At 51.7% G+C, this 14,362-nt stretch overlaps 5 protein-coding genes across 5 annotated transcripts; 4 read left to right on the forward strand and 1 right to left on the reverse strand.

The window, feature by feature from the left end:
• The first annotated feature begins 1,257 nt into the window (after positions 1–1,257).
• CDEST_01816 (uncharacterized protein) lies at positions 1,258–3,801 on the forward strand. The gene is made up of 4 exons (XM_062917975.1): positions 1,258–1,624; positions 1,689–1,766; positions 1,823–2,242; positions 2,313–3,801. The coding sequence occupies exons 1-4, from the start codon at positions 1,444–1,446 to the stop codon at positions 3,539–3,541; spliced, it is 1,908 nt and encodes a 635-aa protein (XP_062774026.1). The 5' UTR covers positions 1,258–1,443; the 3' UTR covers positions 3,542–3,801.
• A 783-nt stretch (positions 3,802–4,584) lies between these two features.
• On the forward strand, positions 4,585–5,706 carry CDEST_01817 (uncharacterized protein; the record flags this gene model as incomplete). Its single annotated transcript, XM_062917976.1, has 1 exon — positions 4,585–5,706. The coding sequence occupies one exon, from the start codon at positions 4,585–4,587 to the stop codon at positions 5,704–5,706; it is 1,122 nt and encodes a 373-aa protein (XP_062774027.1).
• An 818-nt stretch (positions 5,707–6,524) lies between these two features.
• On the forward strand, positions 6,525–8,063 carry CDEST_01818 (Putative leucine-rich repeat domain superfamily). The gene has a single exon (XM_062917977.1). It carries the CDS (start codon positions 6,736–6,738, stop codon positions 7,954–7,956), a length of 1,221 nt encoding a protein of 406 aa, XP_062774028.1. The 5' UTR covers positions 6,525–6,735; the 3' UTR covers positions 7,957–8,063.
• Positions 8,064–8,255: 192 nt separating this feature from the next.
• Positions 8,256–9,911, forward strand: CDEST_01819 (Putative major facilitator superfamily, MFS transporter superfamily; the record flags this gene model as incomplete). The annotated part of the gene is made up of 3 exons (XM_062917978.1): positions 8,256–8,577; positions 8,636–8,882; positions 8,954–9,911. 3 exons carry the CDS (start codon positions 8,256–8,258, stop codon positions 9,909–9,911), a joined length of 1,527 nt encoding a protein of 508 aa, XP_062774029.1.
• A 224-nt stretch (positions 9,912–10,135) lies between these two features.
• On the reverse strand, positions 10,136–14,066 carry CDEST_01820 (Putative nucleoside phosphorylase superfamily; the record flags this gene model as incomplete). Its single annotated transcript, XM_062917979.1, has 4 exons — positions 10,136–10,648; positions 10,750–11,232; positions 11,278–13,064; positions 13,136–14,066. The coding sequence occupies 4 exons, from the start codon at positions 14,064–14,066 to the stop codon at positions 10,136–10,138; spliced, it is 3,714 nt and encodes a 1,237-aa protein (XP_062774030.1).
• Between the last annotated feature and the right edge of the window lie 296 nt (positions 14,067–14,362).

The raw sequence follows: 14,362 nt of genomic DNA on the forward strand, positions 1-14,362 counted from the left end.
AAAAAAGAAGAAAAAAGAAGAAAGGGAAATTGTTGGTATGGCCTCGACTAACCGTACTATCTCGTCAACAACAACTTTATCAAGAGAACAAGTGCCGTTGCTTGTCGTCTTCAAACGACCATACAACAAAGTCGCTTGTTTAGGGAACCTGACGTAGGTTGGGCCGTCCTGGCCTCATGCCGACTTTCCAACTCGTGTGTCTCAGACGGCAGGGCGCATGCCACCCCCTCGCTCCCTTTCCATGTGATCCTCTGAGACCCTCTGGTGAGCTCTCACCCTCCTCTACATTAGTACCGCCAAACCCAGTGGGGGGCCACGTGTGGCTGATGCTTACCGGCGCATCTATGCAAGCCTTTTATTTTTCTTCTTCTTTTTTTTCCCAATACTTTGATCTTCCTCCCCGGGCTCCCTCACCTTGGTCCGGCCGCGCATCGCGTTCCGCAAGTCGAATAAACTTCTTCGCTTGGTCCAGCCCGAACAGCTGTCTGTCAACTTAGCTTGGTTTCGGATGCGTATTGTCGGACGTCTGTTCGCATGAAGCCGCTCGGCCAGCCAGCTGGTCTGCTTCCGTATTTAGCTGCTACTGTACTCATAGTTGGGAGCTCGTAGTTTTGGCCATTTGAACGCAACATCATCCCCACATCTACAGTTGCATCCCCGATTAGCAAGGAACGTTGAATGACAATCCATTGATTATCAGGCCATCCTCAGCGGCTTTCTTGCAGTTTTTGCCAGGCTCTCCAGCTGGGCGTGTAACCTCTCTGGCTGCATGCTAGCAGGTAGCTTCGACGTGAGTGAATCATAGACTGCGTCCAGCTTCGGATCATGATAGTTCTACAGAATTGCACCACCCCAGCCTGACAGCTTATTGATTGGACCAGTTCAGACGATGACTGACTGATGAAATTGTCCCCCTCAGGCTTGTCCACCGCAAAATTGCCATTTCGAATGAGAATCCCACCATTAGTGGCAGCACAGCACGGAGGGTGTAACACAGCGGAAGAGCAGGTCGCGTGGCCGAGCGTTCTCAATGGCTGACATGATCTGGATAAAGCTCAGCCACACCACACCACGCTGCAAAAGTTGGGATGAAGCTATTGTCACGCTGCCCTCACAATAAGGTCCTTGTTCCAGTTGGCCTCCTACACCCGGACGTATGCACCCTCACACGGTCATCTTGCCTTCCTTTAAATACCTTTCTCCCAGAACGATGTCTACTGTCTTTCCCCCCCGCCCCCCCTTTTATAGCTTTATCTTCTCTGCACCACTGATTGTGCACTTTCATATGCAACTCTGACTTATTTCATCTTGCACTGGCAAACATATCCTACTTCATTCCAACAAGACATCACAATAATTTGACCTACACAACTATCCAACTGGTCAACAACGCACCACACTCCGAGCCTCGTTCTGTCAACCAGTTTCGGCTGGTCTGCGGCCATGTCGTCGTGTTCGAGATCGTCAAGATCTTCGAAGTCTTCGAGATGCAGCTGCGACGACTGCGTCGACTACCGATACGAAAGGACATGTCATGTGGATCGTTGCTCCAGGAAACACGCCTTTCTTCGCATCGACCCAATGAGACCCGACATTAGGATCTATTCTGACTTTTGCGTTGATCGTGAGTCCAAGCCAACACTGCCCCTCCATATCCGATATTCATCAAGCTGACTCAGATCACCCAGATACTTGCAAGTACTGCGTCCTCGGCTTAGAGATGTGCAATCGGCCAAAGGAGCTTCAGGACCGTTTTTGCTCTGAGCGTACGATTATCTCGTCCCCCAATCTTTCAAAAGCTTCCTCTAACATTCTTGGGCAGACCGGAGGTGTGGGGTGACGGGCTGCGATCGGACCGGAGACTGTCCGTCGGGCGTGCCCCTACCGTGGAAGTGTCCGGACCGTGAGTTTCGACCGCTGGGGAAAAGTCCGGGAGTCCATGACGCTGACGTGCAGCCACCAACAGACAAATGCTACGTCGACAACTGCTACAAGACCAGAGAGAAGCTTTACGGGTACTGCCTGGACCACAGATGCCGAGTCGCGAGCTGTTTTGAAAGACGAACCGTCGACTCCGAGTACTGCGTCGACCACGTTTCGAGGATATGCCGAGAGCTGAAGTGCCGAGAGCCTGTGCACGCCGACAATCGCTGCTTGCTCCACCAGAGATGCACCGTCAAAGACTGCAAGGGCTTCAGACTGAGTATTTCAGATGGTGGTTATCGGGACTTTTGCGACAAGCGTAAGAAGATCCATGGCCCTTGGGGTTGACGGGCGGTACTAGGGACTTGGAAGCTGACGAAAAGGGATAGACTACACCGAGAATCGGTGCACGTATAAAGGCTGCGACAATGTGTGTCTTAAAGGTTGTCGAAGCTGCGCGACGCACAAGTGCACCTACGAAGGTTGCTTGAGCTTCCGAGACAACGAAGTCGATGCCGAAAAAGTCTTCTGTCGAGAACATGGTTGCGGCGGTGCTAGATGCTACGCAGTGGCCGCCTTCATCGATGGGGGTGGTTTCCGACCCTTCTGCCGCCGACATACCTGCACCATAGCTGGATGCGTCGAAATCGCCGAGTTGGGAGTTCACTGTCATCGCCATCGGTGTCACTGGAAGTCTTGCGAGAGGCCTTGCCTGTCAGGAGGAGAGTACTGCGCGGATCATCAGTGCAGAAGATCTGGGTGTCGCACGATCGTCCGTCTCCCGCTCGGCTACTGTGCCGAGCACTGTTGCAAGATTGACAAGTGTGTCAACTATTGCGATGTCACTACAGATCGGATATGCTTCGAGCACTCAAGAGAAGATCAGTTTCGACGGATCAAACACTTGGAAGACAGGCTGCGAGACAGAGACTACAGCCACAGCCCTCTCAACCACCATGTTCACCACCCTCATTTCGGCGACCTCCAGATCCGCCACGATAAGCTCACCAGGGACTACGATGAATGCGTGAACCGATTGAACGCGAGCCGAGACGAGATTCGGATCCTGCGCACCACATGGGTGTCGGCGGACGACAATCGCATATGGAGAAAGGAGATCGAGGACCGCAACGCACGGCTGCTGCTGGACTTGGACCGAGAGCAGAAGAGAACCGAGCACTGGGAGCGCAAAGCGGTCGAGCTCGGTCGGAGAATTGACGACCTCGAGGTCCTATTGGCAGAAGAGCGGCTGAGACATCCCAAATCAGACGAATATGTACGACAGATCGCGGACCTCGTCCGCAAGGTCGAGATTCTCGAGGAGGAGCTCCGTATCGAGCGCCTCAGCCACCACGCGCACGAGGGGCGTCAGCACGAGATCGACAGGCTGCGGCGCACGATCGAAGAGCTCGAGCGGAAGCTCAAGGGAGACCACATCAAGGTGGACCAGCTGCAATCCATCATCGCCGGCGAGAGGGAGCAGAAAGACATTCTCCTCGAGGAGATCGCCAAGCGCGATGAGTTCGAGAGGCAGCGACGTGAAGACCGTCGTCGACCCAGGAGAGGAAGCTGGGAACGGAGGTCGCGCGACTCACGCCCTTGGGGAAGCGTTTTCTAAGCACCGGGATTCCGGGCTCGGTGCATTTGTCGGGGGTTGAAAGGCGAAAAAGAAAGAAAAAGAAATTCTTGCAGAGACATTCAATTTTGCTCAGGATGGTGTTCCGAGGGCATAGGTACATACATGTCTTCTCATGGGGGAAATCAGCAGCGATCTCAGAGCTTGCTGAAGAAACGCCTAGGCCAAGGAAACTAGAGAATGGCCTTTTCATCATTAGTATTCTTACACCAGCGAACGCACGCTGAAGTCTCAGGCTCGACACGGGAAGATAGAAAATCAATCACCCAAGAGTACTCATCTAAGAGTTTATCATTTGAAAGCGAATTTTGTTGAGTTTGCAGCACATCACACTGGTAAACCTGACGTTGATACTCGTTGTTCGACTCGAAGTGTTAACAGCCCGGCATGGAATCAAAATGTTTCATCCAACGAGCCTCGAATAATCCACAACACTCGAGACCACAATGACTGATGCTTTAGAGATTCAAACGTCTTGTCCCTCGTTTCTTTCGATATTTCGAGTCTCCTTTGATCCTTAGTTAGTCGTTCTTTGAGCTTCTTGGCCTCTTAGAGGCACCTTGCCTCCAAGTAGATGGTCTGGCAATGTGAACAGCATTTATTCCCTTGGAAAAACACAGCCCTCCATTGAAAATATTGAAGACTCAGTGACTGTTGTCTTTTGTAAAAACTTTGTTCATTTCCATACAATGCCTTCTTCCCTTTGTTGAACGAAATCAACATCAAGACTAACACCAAAGAGAAAAAACCCTCTTTCGGTTTGTGTCTTTTTGTTAGAAACAATCACCTTGATCAATACCTGCCTTTGTAAACTCGGTCGCCACTGAATAGCACATTCCAGCCTGCCAGATTCACGGATATATATTTTGAGAGACCGGCACCGCTCTTGGTTATTGCAATCCAAATCACATCAATCAACAACCAAACAAGTATTAGCCTTTCTTTACACAGTCGTGCAAAATCCCGATCCGACACGAAAGAAATCACAACCAGACTCGGAAGCTTCAGCAATCTACAAGTTCATCATGTGCCGAACACCCCGCTACCTTCATATCTGCCCTTGCGTCAACCCTGCCTGCCCTCGCCGGAACCAGAACCCTATTACAGAAAGAGCGATCCGTCCCGGTGAAGGGCATGTCATCGAGTGTGAAGTCGAGCCACAGACCTGGGACTACTGCGACAGATGGTTTTATGAGCAGCCCTACGAAGTTGTCCTCAACGCTTTCACCGACCCCAAGGATTTCTGCCCTTACTTCCGATGGAATGACATGAAGCAGACAGAACCGCTTTGCGATGAATGCCTTGTAGAAACAGCTCGACTCAAGGCCGAAAAGCTTGCAACACTGCGTGCCCGTTGGAAGGACCCCCGGGTTGCGGTACCTTACGAGTTCATGCCGCCACATCTGAGAGACGCAGAACCCCAAGGATCTCAAGCTCGGCGCCGGAATGCTAACCATGCTAACTCTGCTTCAAGCAGCAGCAGCACTTCCAATAGCAGTGCCAGCAACAAGACTTTGGTTGGTAGCTGGAGACAAAGGTCAACCCTGAATCCCATGGCTCCAGCTTTCCAATACCCTTACATGACCGCCCCAATCTACCACCACCCTCCCCCTCGCTTCATAAACCGCCCAACTGGGCATGAGACCCGTCAAAGCCTGGAAGAGCAGATCAAGTATCTTGATCAGCAAATAGGAAGCCTGGAAACCCTCCAAGAGAGGCCCAACCCTCCTCCAAAGAATGGATTCAGAACTTTTGGTGTTGTCAACAACCCCTACGATCACGTGGGTAAATCAGGTAAACCTGCAATCACGGTTGATACTTCAATTCCTCGCACCACGCCCTATGGTGCCATTGGATCGGAACGAGCAGCAGCACGGTCTGGCAATGCTACCGGAAACTCCAGCAACCTTTCAAATGTGCTAACGAGCTCTGAAGCCCCCAATACCAACCCTTTTGGATCCTCCCGCAACTTTTTGCAGAAGACAGTGCCTGGAACAGTCTTTCCTCGGCCCCCTCATCCGCCGGGAGCCATAGGGCAGGAGGTGCACAGCGTGAGCTGGCTTTCAAGACACAGTGAAGCTGACAATAGTTCCGCCCCAGCTTCTAACCCATTTGGTGTGATTGGACAGCCAAGAAGACAACAGTAGGGAAAAGACAAAGACTCTGATCACAAGAGAAAGCAGCAAGAGTCATCCCAAATACATTGAGAGATTTGAATAGAGGAACAAAGGGAGATGCAAGGAGTTGTGGTGGATTGCCTCACACATAGAAGGGCTAAATAGAGTTCTCTTGCATTTCAGACATTAGATTTTGAATTTAGAGGCATGTTTTTGGGGCTTTTGCAGCTTTGAGTTGAAGTGTGCTTGACTCTCCATAGACTAGTCAACCAGAAAAGAAGCCCTACATTCCTGGTCAGTATCCAAAGGAGATGGCCAGTCCGCTAGAAGGCGACTAGTAACCGTACAAGCGTCACTTAAAAATGGATTTTTTTGCCTTCTTCTTTTTTCCTCTTTTTCTTTTTAGGAAGGCTGTGTGGTGGTGGAGCCGAGCTCAAGGTCGGGTTGATTGCTGATGAGAGCTGGTGTTGCCTCGGAGGGCTGAACATCAGCAAAACAACAGAGAGAAAAAAAAATGAAAAATACATTAAAACCCCTTCCCACCAACTGATCCAGAACTTAAACCACAACATCTGAATCTGTTGATGTAAACCGCTGTTCAAAAGACTCAGTGAGGTCTTGAGGGAGGTTAGGTGGCTCCCTACCAATCAATCCATAGCAGCGACGACCCTGCATGGCTCATTCATGCATGTTTTGCCGCTATATTAGGCTACGATCCACTTTAGATACAGAAATGGCCATGCAATCTCCCGACATCTCTCCACTTGGCCCGGGGGCATGATCGAAATAGGAAGCGGATTGGCCTGCCACGCCAGGAGCAGCCAACAACTCTCGTCTTGGCGAGGGGGTGCGAAATCCTTCAAAGCCTCGCGGGCTCCTCGGCCTAGGTCGACAGGTTCTGCGTCTCTCCATCAACTACTCTTACCAAGTCTTCATCTCAATCGCTCAGCGAACAGATAAGCCGGTTGCACCGCACACAGCTCGACTGCAACATCAATACCACAAGGGTCTTAGGGAGGCGACCTTGATACGAGTCCAGCTGGAGTGCTGTTTGCCACAATGGCGCCGTTACTCAACCTTCCCCTCGAGATCACGCATCAAATTCTTTCCGAACTCGCAGGCCCCAGTCCAGAGCCAGGGCTGGATATGTTCCTGTCGCAAGACGAGCCCCAACTGTTCGACGCCGATCGTCTGAACCTAGGACTCTCGTCGATGGCAAAGCTCTGCCGGACATGCCATCAACTCCGGGAATCAGTCGAACCGCAACTCAACCGCTTTGTGTATATTCAAAACGCGGATGCTAAACATCTACTTTCGATTCTCAGAAAGTGGAACGCCCGGCCCCATTGTGCCGAGTATACACGATTCCTCGCGATCAGAGCAAAGCAGCCTAGGAGTTCGGTAGCACTGGAGAACATCGCTGATCCGGACCTTGTTCTCGTTTCGAATCTCGTGAAACAGCTCAACCTTCAACTGCGAAGCGACTGGTTCGAATTCTCTTGGCGTGTGGATATCCTCATTGAATTGGTCATGTTCATGGCTCGAAACGTACAATGGATAGATGTTTCGTTCACGCCCAAGAAAGGAATCTATCGAGGTTCATTTGATTGGCTTCGTGGGGTAGACGGAAGCCCCGTGAGCATTCGATTCAACCATCTACGGCATCTCAAACTCTTTCAATCGGGCAGTCTCACCATGGACGAAATTCAACCCCTCATCGACCGCGCCCCGAATCTCGAATACCTCTACCTGGACACTGTTCAGTTTACCAGTCACAAAAACAGACTTCCGACGAGCCTCACGGGCCTCTGTCTCACTGGCTGTTCGATCACACCGGCCATCTTCGAGTCCGTAACCACGGACATGGACAATCTCTGTCACCTCAGATACGACAAGACATCCCTTCGACAGCAGAGCCCAATGATGAGAGCCTTCGCAAAGCACGGCACGACATTGAAAAGCCTTCTTGTCTACTTTCACTTAGACTCGCGGCTTGAAGTTGATCTGCCGCTGGACTCGTTCAAAAGCCTCGAGTCGCTCACTACTGACCTGCGAAGCTTTGGCCAAGGGGGTGGCTCGCAGCTTATGAGGCTGCTCCCATTCTCCCTGCGAGAGTTACGCGTGGTCTCTTTTGGGGGCCTTCAGAAGCATCAACTGTGTTATTTTGCTGATGAACTGAGCGACCGAGAAAAACGGCTATCTAGACACTTGTCTGTCTATATTGATGGCGCCGAAGGGATGTTTGATTACCATCGTCTTCGCCGAGACATGACAGGTTGAAAAAGACGGCAAGCGACGAATGGCCCAGTCTCTTTATCGATTTGATGTACTACAGTATTGTTTTGAGAGACATATATACGTCCATCTCCGCGCCCCTTTTCTTGTTTGGGTTGCGGTAGATAATCACAGCATTAATTTGCTCTATATCGAGCTCCCCCACGACACAGCAGGCATTCAAGTGACTTGCTTAGTCATCGTGCACGACAGCCCCCCGAAAAATGTCGCGTCAAAGCATGCTTTGTTTCTTATCAGCCCCCTTGGAACACAACAACCACGGAGATAAGCTCGGTAGCGGAATCATGTCGTCTTCGACAGGTCCCGAGAACGAGAACGATGCTTACGAACCTGCGACGACCTCACACTCATCGCCCAGGCCGCGAAAAGCCGGCATCGGGGCCCTGCTTGCGCTGGTTCTGCTCGTGAACCTGGCCGCCAGCTTGTACCAGCTTCCCCTGAGCAGGGTCATCGAACGCCGCCTTTGTCGTGAGCACTATCTTGTCGCGGACCCATCAGTCGTCGACCGAGATGGCAACGTCCAAGAACGCCTATGCAAGGTCGACAGCGTCCAGCAGGGCCTAGCTTGGATCCAGGGAACGATGGAGACGGCGTGGATTGTGGGTGGTGAGCAGACACTTGGGCTCTCAGTTACTCATCTTGCAACTGACGGTGATTGATCCAGACTTCGTCATGACAATTCCGCTGGGCTTCCTCGCCGAACGGTATGGGCGGCGCACCATTCTCTGTCTCAATCTTATACCGCGTATCGTCATGCCAGCATGGGCCGTTGTCGTTGGTTATTTTGAGCAGACACTGCCAACGAAGGCCATTGTTGCATCGCCATTTCTGTCCGTACTAGGTGGAGACTGTGTCTTCAACTCCATCACATACGCGATTGCATCTGGCATGACTGACGATCATGTCCGGCGGTAAGTTTGACCCATCATTCGGCGGATCAAAGACTTTCCTTGGAGTGTTTTGTATTGACAGTGTTGTCGAGCGCTACATACTTTGGCTGGATGAGCTCGGTCTCCTACGTTGTCAATTTGCTGGGTCCCGCCCTTGCATCAGCTTCTATGAGTCTACTTCTATGGCTACCATTTTGGATTGGTGTTTCCCTGCTCCTCTTCGCCATCCCCGCCATATCTCTCATGGACAACGCATCCGTGAACCACTCTCACTCCTCAATATCACGTGTCGCGGACGACCAAGCGAGACCTCTGCTGTCGTCTCCTGTTTTAAAGGCGCGGGACGCCAACACCTCTCTACTGCGGTCCATCATCCAACGATTTGGCGTCTTACGGTCCGTCATCGCGAGTCATCCACGAAACATGACTCTCCTGCTCGTCAGCTTCGTCCTCACGTCTCTTGCGAGCTCCGACACCAAGCTGCTGGTCCAATACATCTCAAAGCGATATGGTTGGACATTTGCTTCAACAGGCTACCTCTTATCCGCAAAAGCCGTGGTTAATTTCACACTACTGACTGTCATTATCCCCGCGGTTCTACGCTCGAGCCAAAAGAAGTCGCGGCATGTACAGCCTGAACTTGCCAGTCATCAGATGAACATGCATTATGCCAACATCTGCTTGGGAGTCTCGATTCTTGGTGCTCTGGCTATAGCCCTTGCCACGCAGATCTGGTTGCTGGTCCCGTCGTTGTTTCTCTATGCTCTCGGTTCTGCGCTCCCGGTGTTCACCCTCTCGCTGCTCAAATCACCTTTTATCGCCCCCAAGCGTAACGAGCAGACAGGCGATGACGTGGACCCCGAATCTCACATCTTTTCTATTGTCATGATGGTCAAGACGTCGGGATCACTGCTGGGAGCACCTCTGATGATGGTGCTTTGGGTTCGGGCCATCTCACTGGGAGGCGCTGCGTTGGGAATCCCGTATTTTGTCTCTGCTAGCTGTTATCTTGCTGCTCTGTTTGTACTCTCAAAACTAGCGGTCAACTAGATATGCCGTTCCACTGTTTTTCGTCAACGAGAAACGTAGAGCCCTCTTGAAGGATGCCTGCCACAACTCTTACCGCTAACGATGTCGAGCACTTGTAGATACTGGCTATCTTGGTATATAAGAAGGAATGCTACACCTTGACATTGTGAGAGAAGATCGCATGAGGCGCTAATCTGCACCGAGGATGAGAGGAGGATGTCCATTCCAACTCCCAACCGGCTGGCTTATGTCTGTAATCGCGGCTCACTAAAGATACTGCTCAGAAACACACTCCAGAACAGCGACAGCATTGCAGTCATGACCGAAACGGGCACCGCCGCATCCTGAATATGTTCCGGCCCATGCCGGGAGAGCCACCCGAAGAAGAAGACGAGCATCGGCAAAACGCAGACGAAGTTGTAGCACAGCACCCGCACCATGGCAATCCGCTCCCGAGCGTAGATGCCCCAGAAGACAACCCGGGCGTCGCCGCCCTCCTCCAGCTCCGACCTCTTCTTGGGGAACTTGTCGAGGATGTCGCCCGAGTGCCCCGATAACTTTCTGCAGTGGTGGTGGAAGTGCAGCGCTGAGGTCCGGTCGTAGCACGCGTAAAAGCGCCTGTAGAACTCGTGTGGCGTGACAGGAGGCATCGCTTCCCTCTCGGCCGGTTTCGGGATGAAGTCGTAGTCAAGGTTGAATGCCTCAGGGAACTCGTGCTCCTTCTTTGGTACGAACTCGTGGTCTTCGAACTTTTCGCACTATAGCTTAACTGTTAGTTACTGTTTAGGGTCTCCTTTCCTTTAAGCAGTTCTCAAAGTTCAATGCACAGTGTCCGCAGCTGCTTATTCGAAATGCGTACCATATAAAAGTCGCAGTGCGAGTACACCCAAACGCTGAACCACATGCGTACGTAGCCCCGCAGACCACGGTATCTGGCTTTGAGATCACGAAAGAATTGATGGCACTTGAGTGGTTCCACGCCTATTTGAGCTAATTGGTAATCTGAACCAGACCTGACCATCAGCAAAATGCGATAGTCGAACAACGGTCGTTGAGTTGGGGTCTGAATGGCCGATGATGCCGTGATAGAAGGCCGGGTTTGGGTCGAAGGAGGGCTTCCAGTGTAGCCTTGGCCCCTTGCCTGTGCGGGCCTGGATTCTGTGTTGCTAGAAACAGGTTTCGAGTTACTCCTCGAAGACGTTGTGAATGGATGACTTGGCGGTGATTGTGATGATGATGGGCTAGACTTGGGGTGCCGCTTCATTGCCGATTCAAGACGCTTCGCGAACTCGACGGGTATTTCTGCCCATCTCTCGTCGCCACAGGCCTGCCAATATTTCAACTGTCAGTAATTCAGTTTGGAGTGATTTGAAGCGGTCTCACGTACGCATGTCCAGAGAACCCTGTCCTCGTTGTCTCCAAGGGGTCTCTTGGTGGGTTTCAGGGGCCACCAGTCCCATGGCCCTCCCGTCCGAGTTTCGATGTTGCTTTTCAAGAGCTCTACCATAGACCCCGAGTGCCTACTAGCGGCACCATGCTTTCTCTCCAACCGAATTCGTGACGTTGGAACAAATTGTAGTTCTGTGATGAGGTTACGGAGCTCGTATCGCCTGATGAACTTGGCTCTCTTGCTTCCGGGCTTGAGCCAAGCACTCAACACGCCCCGGAGTTCTGTTGTCATCGAAGGATGGACGAAGTCTTGGAGCCTCTGGCGGAGAGTCTGGAAAGCCAGGCTGTCGACGAGAAACCTGGTGATGTGCCGTAGCTCGCTCAGCGAACCGTCGTACAGTTCGTCTTCGTTGGCATCGGCTTCTTCATTTTCATCTTCGATGCCATCCTCATTTTCCGACGACTCTTCCTGCTGTTGCTCTATCACGACGCGGCATCGGAGAAAGTCTTCGACTTTCTGCCTCCTATCCACGCTCCCTTCTTGGTCGGCCAGATTGCCAAGAACCTTCTTTCCCTCGGTTGGCAGTGATGAGAAGAGATCTGATGAGATTTTGTCGGAAAATTGGCTCACAAAAGTTGCGGCCACGCTGTGTTCGCTGCTCTTCGCCTCCCCCTTGAGACTCCTGGCGTAATGCCGTAAAAGACGTCGGAAGTTGTTGCGCATCCGCAATGCCCCGATTGACTCCGTTTCCACAGCCTGGCTGACCAAAGCCATGATGACCTTGTCTTTACGAATAAGGTTCGCGAACTCCTTGACGAGGTAGCCATTCTCGATTACAGATATTGAACCGGCAGAGGTCAGACTCATCAACGACTCTGCCAGAGAGAATATTGAATCATCCCCGGACTCTGAATCCAAGTCGCCGAAATCGGTAGAATCGACCTGAGGGCTCGCAAAAGCGAAAGGCGACTTCAGGTTATTAGCGAAAGTTTCGGCTTTGGTTTGTGTATTTGATGTTGCGTCGCTCTCTGTGCCTGGTACCTCTTTCTTGGTCTTCGTCTCGGCTGTATCCACGGATGTTTCAATTGTGTGTTGCCTAGTTATCTCGTCGATGTTGAGAGTAGAGACAGTAGCTTCGTCGTCAACGTATGGGCTGCTTGGGCGTGTCATGCCAGGAAACAGGATGTCCCACATTATGAACCATTTCTTGTTCTCCGTACTATGTCCATCATCAGACCCCAGGCTCGTGCTGATTTGTGATTCGAGCCTCTTATCTGCTCCTTGTGCTTTCTGAGCTTCTTGTAATCTCGGGTTTCGGTGGTCTCCCTGGACTAAATTGGTCCTCGACACAGGCTCTCTCCTCTGGCCTGATGCCAATCCCACAAGACTTGATTTCATAGCTGCCTGACAGCCAATAGTGCTGACATGAACATCGAAAGCTCCCCGGGACCTGAAAGGTTCTTTGCAAGCTATGCAGTAATAGTTAGGCAGTAAGTGACTTTGTTGCAAATGTTTCTTTGTATCCCTAACTCTTAGAAATCGCCTGCCAACACAGCTGGGGTAGATGAGAGGATCTTTCTTTGCATAGGGGCAGGCGAAACTCGGCTCTTTCATTCTGTCATACCAAGTCTTGGTGCTGGCGTCCAATGTCTTGGGCCTTGTTGGAGAGATGTTGTCGTTGTCGCCAGGTCTGGGCGCAGAGCCAGTTGAGGGTGACAGAACGGTAGCAATCGCCACTGGCGCCACGGTGACGAGCGGCTCCCTGTTTTTCGGCGGAATTTCAACTGTTACCACTTATAGTTCTCAGTTATCAGCAAGGTTTCCCGGTATATCACCTTTTCCTCAATATGCTTACACTTCGTGAGATATCCCGAATCGGTCTGTGGTAGGGCTGGTATGGTGAGTAGCAGCTCTTTCGCATACGCCGTGGCTGTAGCTATTGCGTACGACTGCCATAGCTTGTTCGTATGTGCATCAGCATAGTCGCAGATGCCCCGGATGGCAAGGCAAGGGAAGTTTTCGGTCGCTCTGGCTGCTTCCATATCAAAGCACAGAATGCCTCCCAGCTGATGGCTGTACCAATCACGCGTCCTTCCATCCTTCACGACTCTGTCTCCGGACGCGACGGTTCCAAGGAAAAGAGCGGGACCAATTGTCTTCCGTTGTTTTCGTTGCACTATGTCGCCCTTGTGACAGTTGGCACAGTTGGTTCCGGTTATATGCGGCGAATATGCATTGTAAAGAGTGTCTTGATCAGGCTCCGGTGAAGCAAATGACGGAATGGTCAAGAGCCTGGATAGGTTTTCTGGAAGCCGCGTGTTATCACGAAGATAGTTGTCTTCCAATGCAGTAAGAGCATCAAGCACTGCCGCTGGTGGTAGGCCCACACTGCCTGTACGGCTAACACGGCCATCAGCGAGATCATACCGTATCACTCCGCCACCCTGTTCCGTTGGCTGGCTAATGACAACATCTCCGAGGCGGATGTCGATACCTCTTTCGAGATTTGGGACGCCACCGCCAAGACCGACGAAGATGCCAAAGTGGAGCGAAGGAAGGTAAGATACCATCTTCCTTAAGACCGTATCTATATGGGTAGCAGGCACACAGGTAGCCACGATGTTATGGACGCCAACTCGACCGAAGACGCAGATCTGGGATTCGCCTGGGTGAGGTGGGGGGTCGGTGTAGACCTTGTCCATCATCTCGACAGCAGCTGCCAACTCGACCTGAGTGACACATACCCAACCGATTGTGAAATCGTTTGCTGGAACGGATTCTGGCATTGTTTTTCGGGTTTGATCACTTGCCTATAACGCAAAAATGGTGTGGACGACGAGAGGAATCCAGCCGTGGGTATCTGGACGGAGGGGTTGTGAAGACGAACTGCGGAGTAAAAATAGGTTTAATATGGAGACAGTGCCTTCTTTCATTATGGCTCAGTGGCACTATGGATACTGTCAGCCAGTCAAGTTCTAGCGAGTGATACCAAACGCGGAGCTCAGCGCCGGCGAAGCACATCACAGCTGAGTGGATAGAGCCAATGGACGGCGGACGAGAATGTTGCATATCAGGCAACAAT

This window comes from Colletotrichum destructivum, chromosome 1, assembly GCF_034447905.1.
Source record: "Colletotrichum destructivum chromosome 1, complete sequence".
NCBI classification, from domain to species: Eukaryota; Fungi; Ascomycota; class Sordariomycetes; order Glomerellales; family Glomerellaceae; genus Colletotrichum; species Colletotrichum destructivum.

Bases quoted from the DNA above. Each gene is read 5' to 3' on its own strand.
- CDEST_01816 (XM_062917975.1), top strand. From the start codon at position 1,444: ATGTCGTCGTGTTCGAGATCGTCAAGATCTTCGAAGTCTTCGAGATGC. The intron at 1,625-1,688 runs GTGAGTCCAAGC...CAGATCACCCAG, and splicing joins TTCTGACTTTTGCGTTGATC to ATACTTGCAAGTACTGCGTC. The intron at 2,243-2,312 runs GTAAGAAGATCC...GAAAAGGGATAG, and splicing joins TCGGGACTTTTGCGACAAGC to ACTACACCGAGAATCGGTGC.
- CDEST_01818 (XM_062917977.1), top strand. From the start codon at position 6,736: ATGGCGCCGTTACTCAACCTTCCCCTCGAGATCACGCATCAAATTCTT.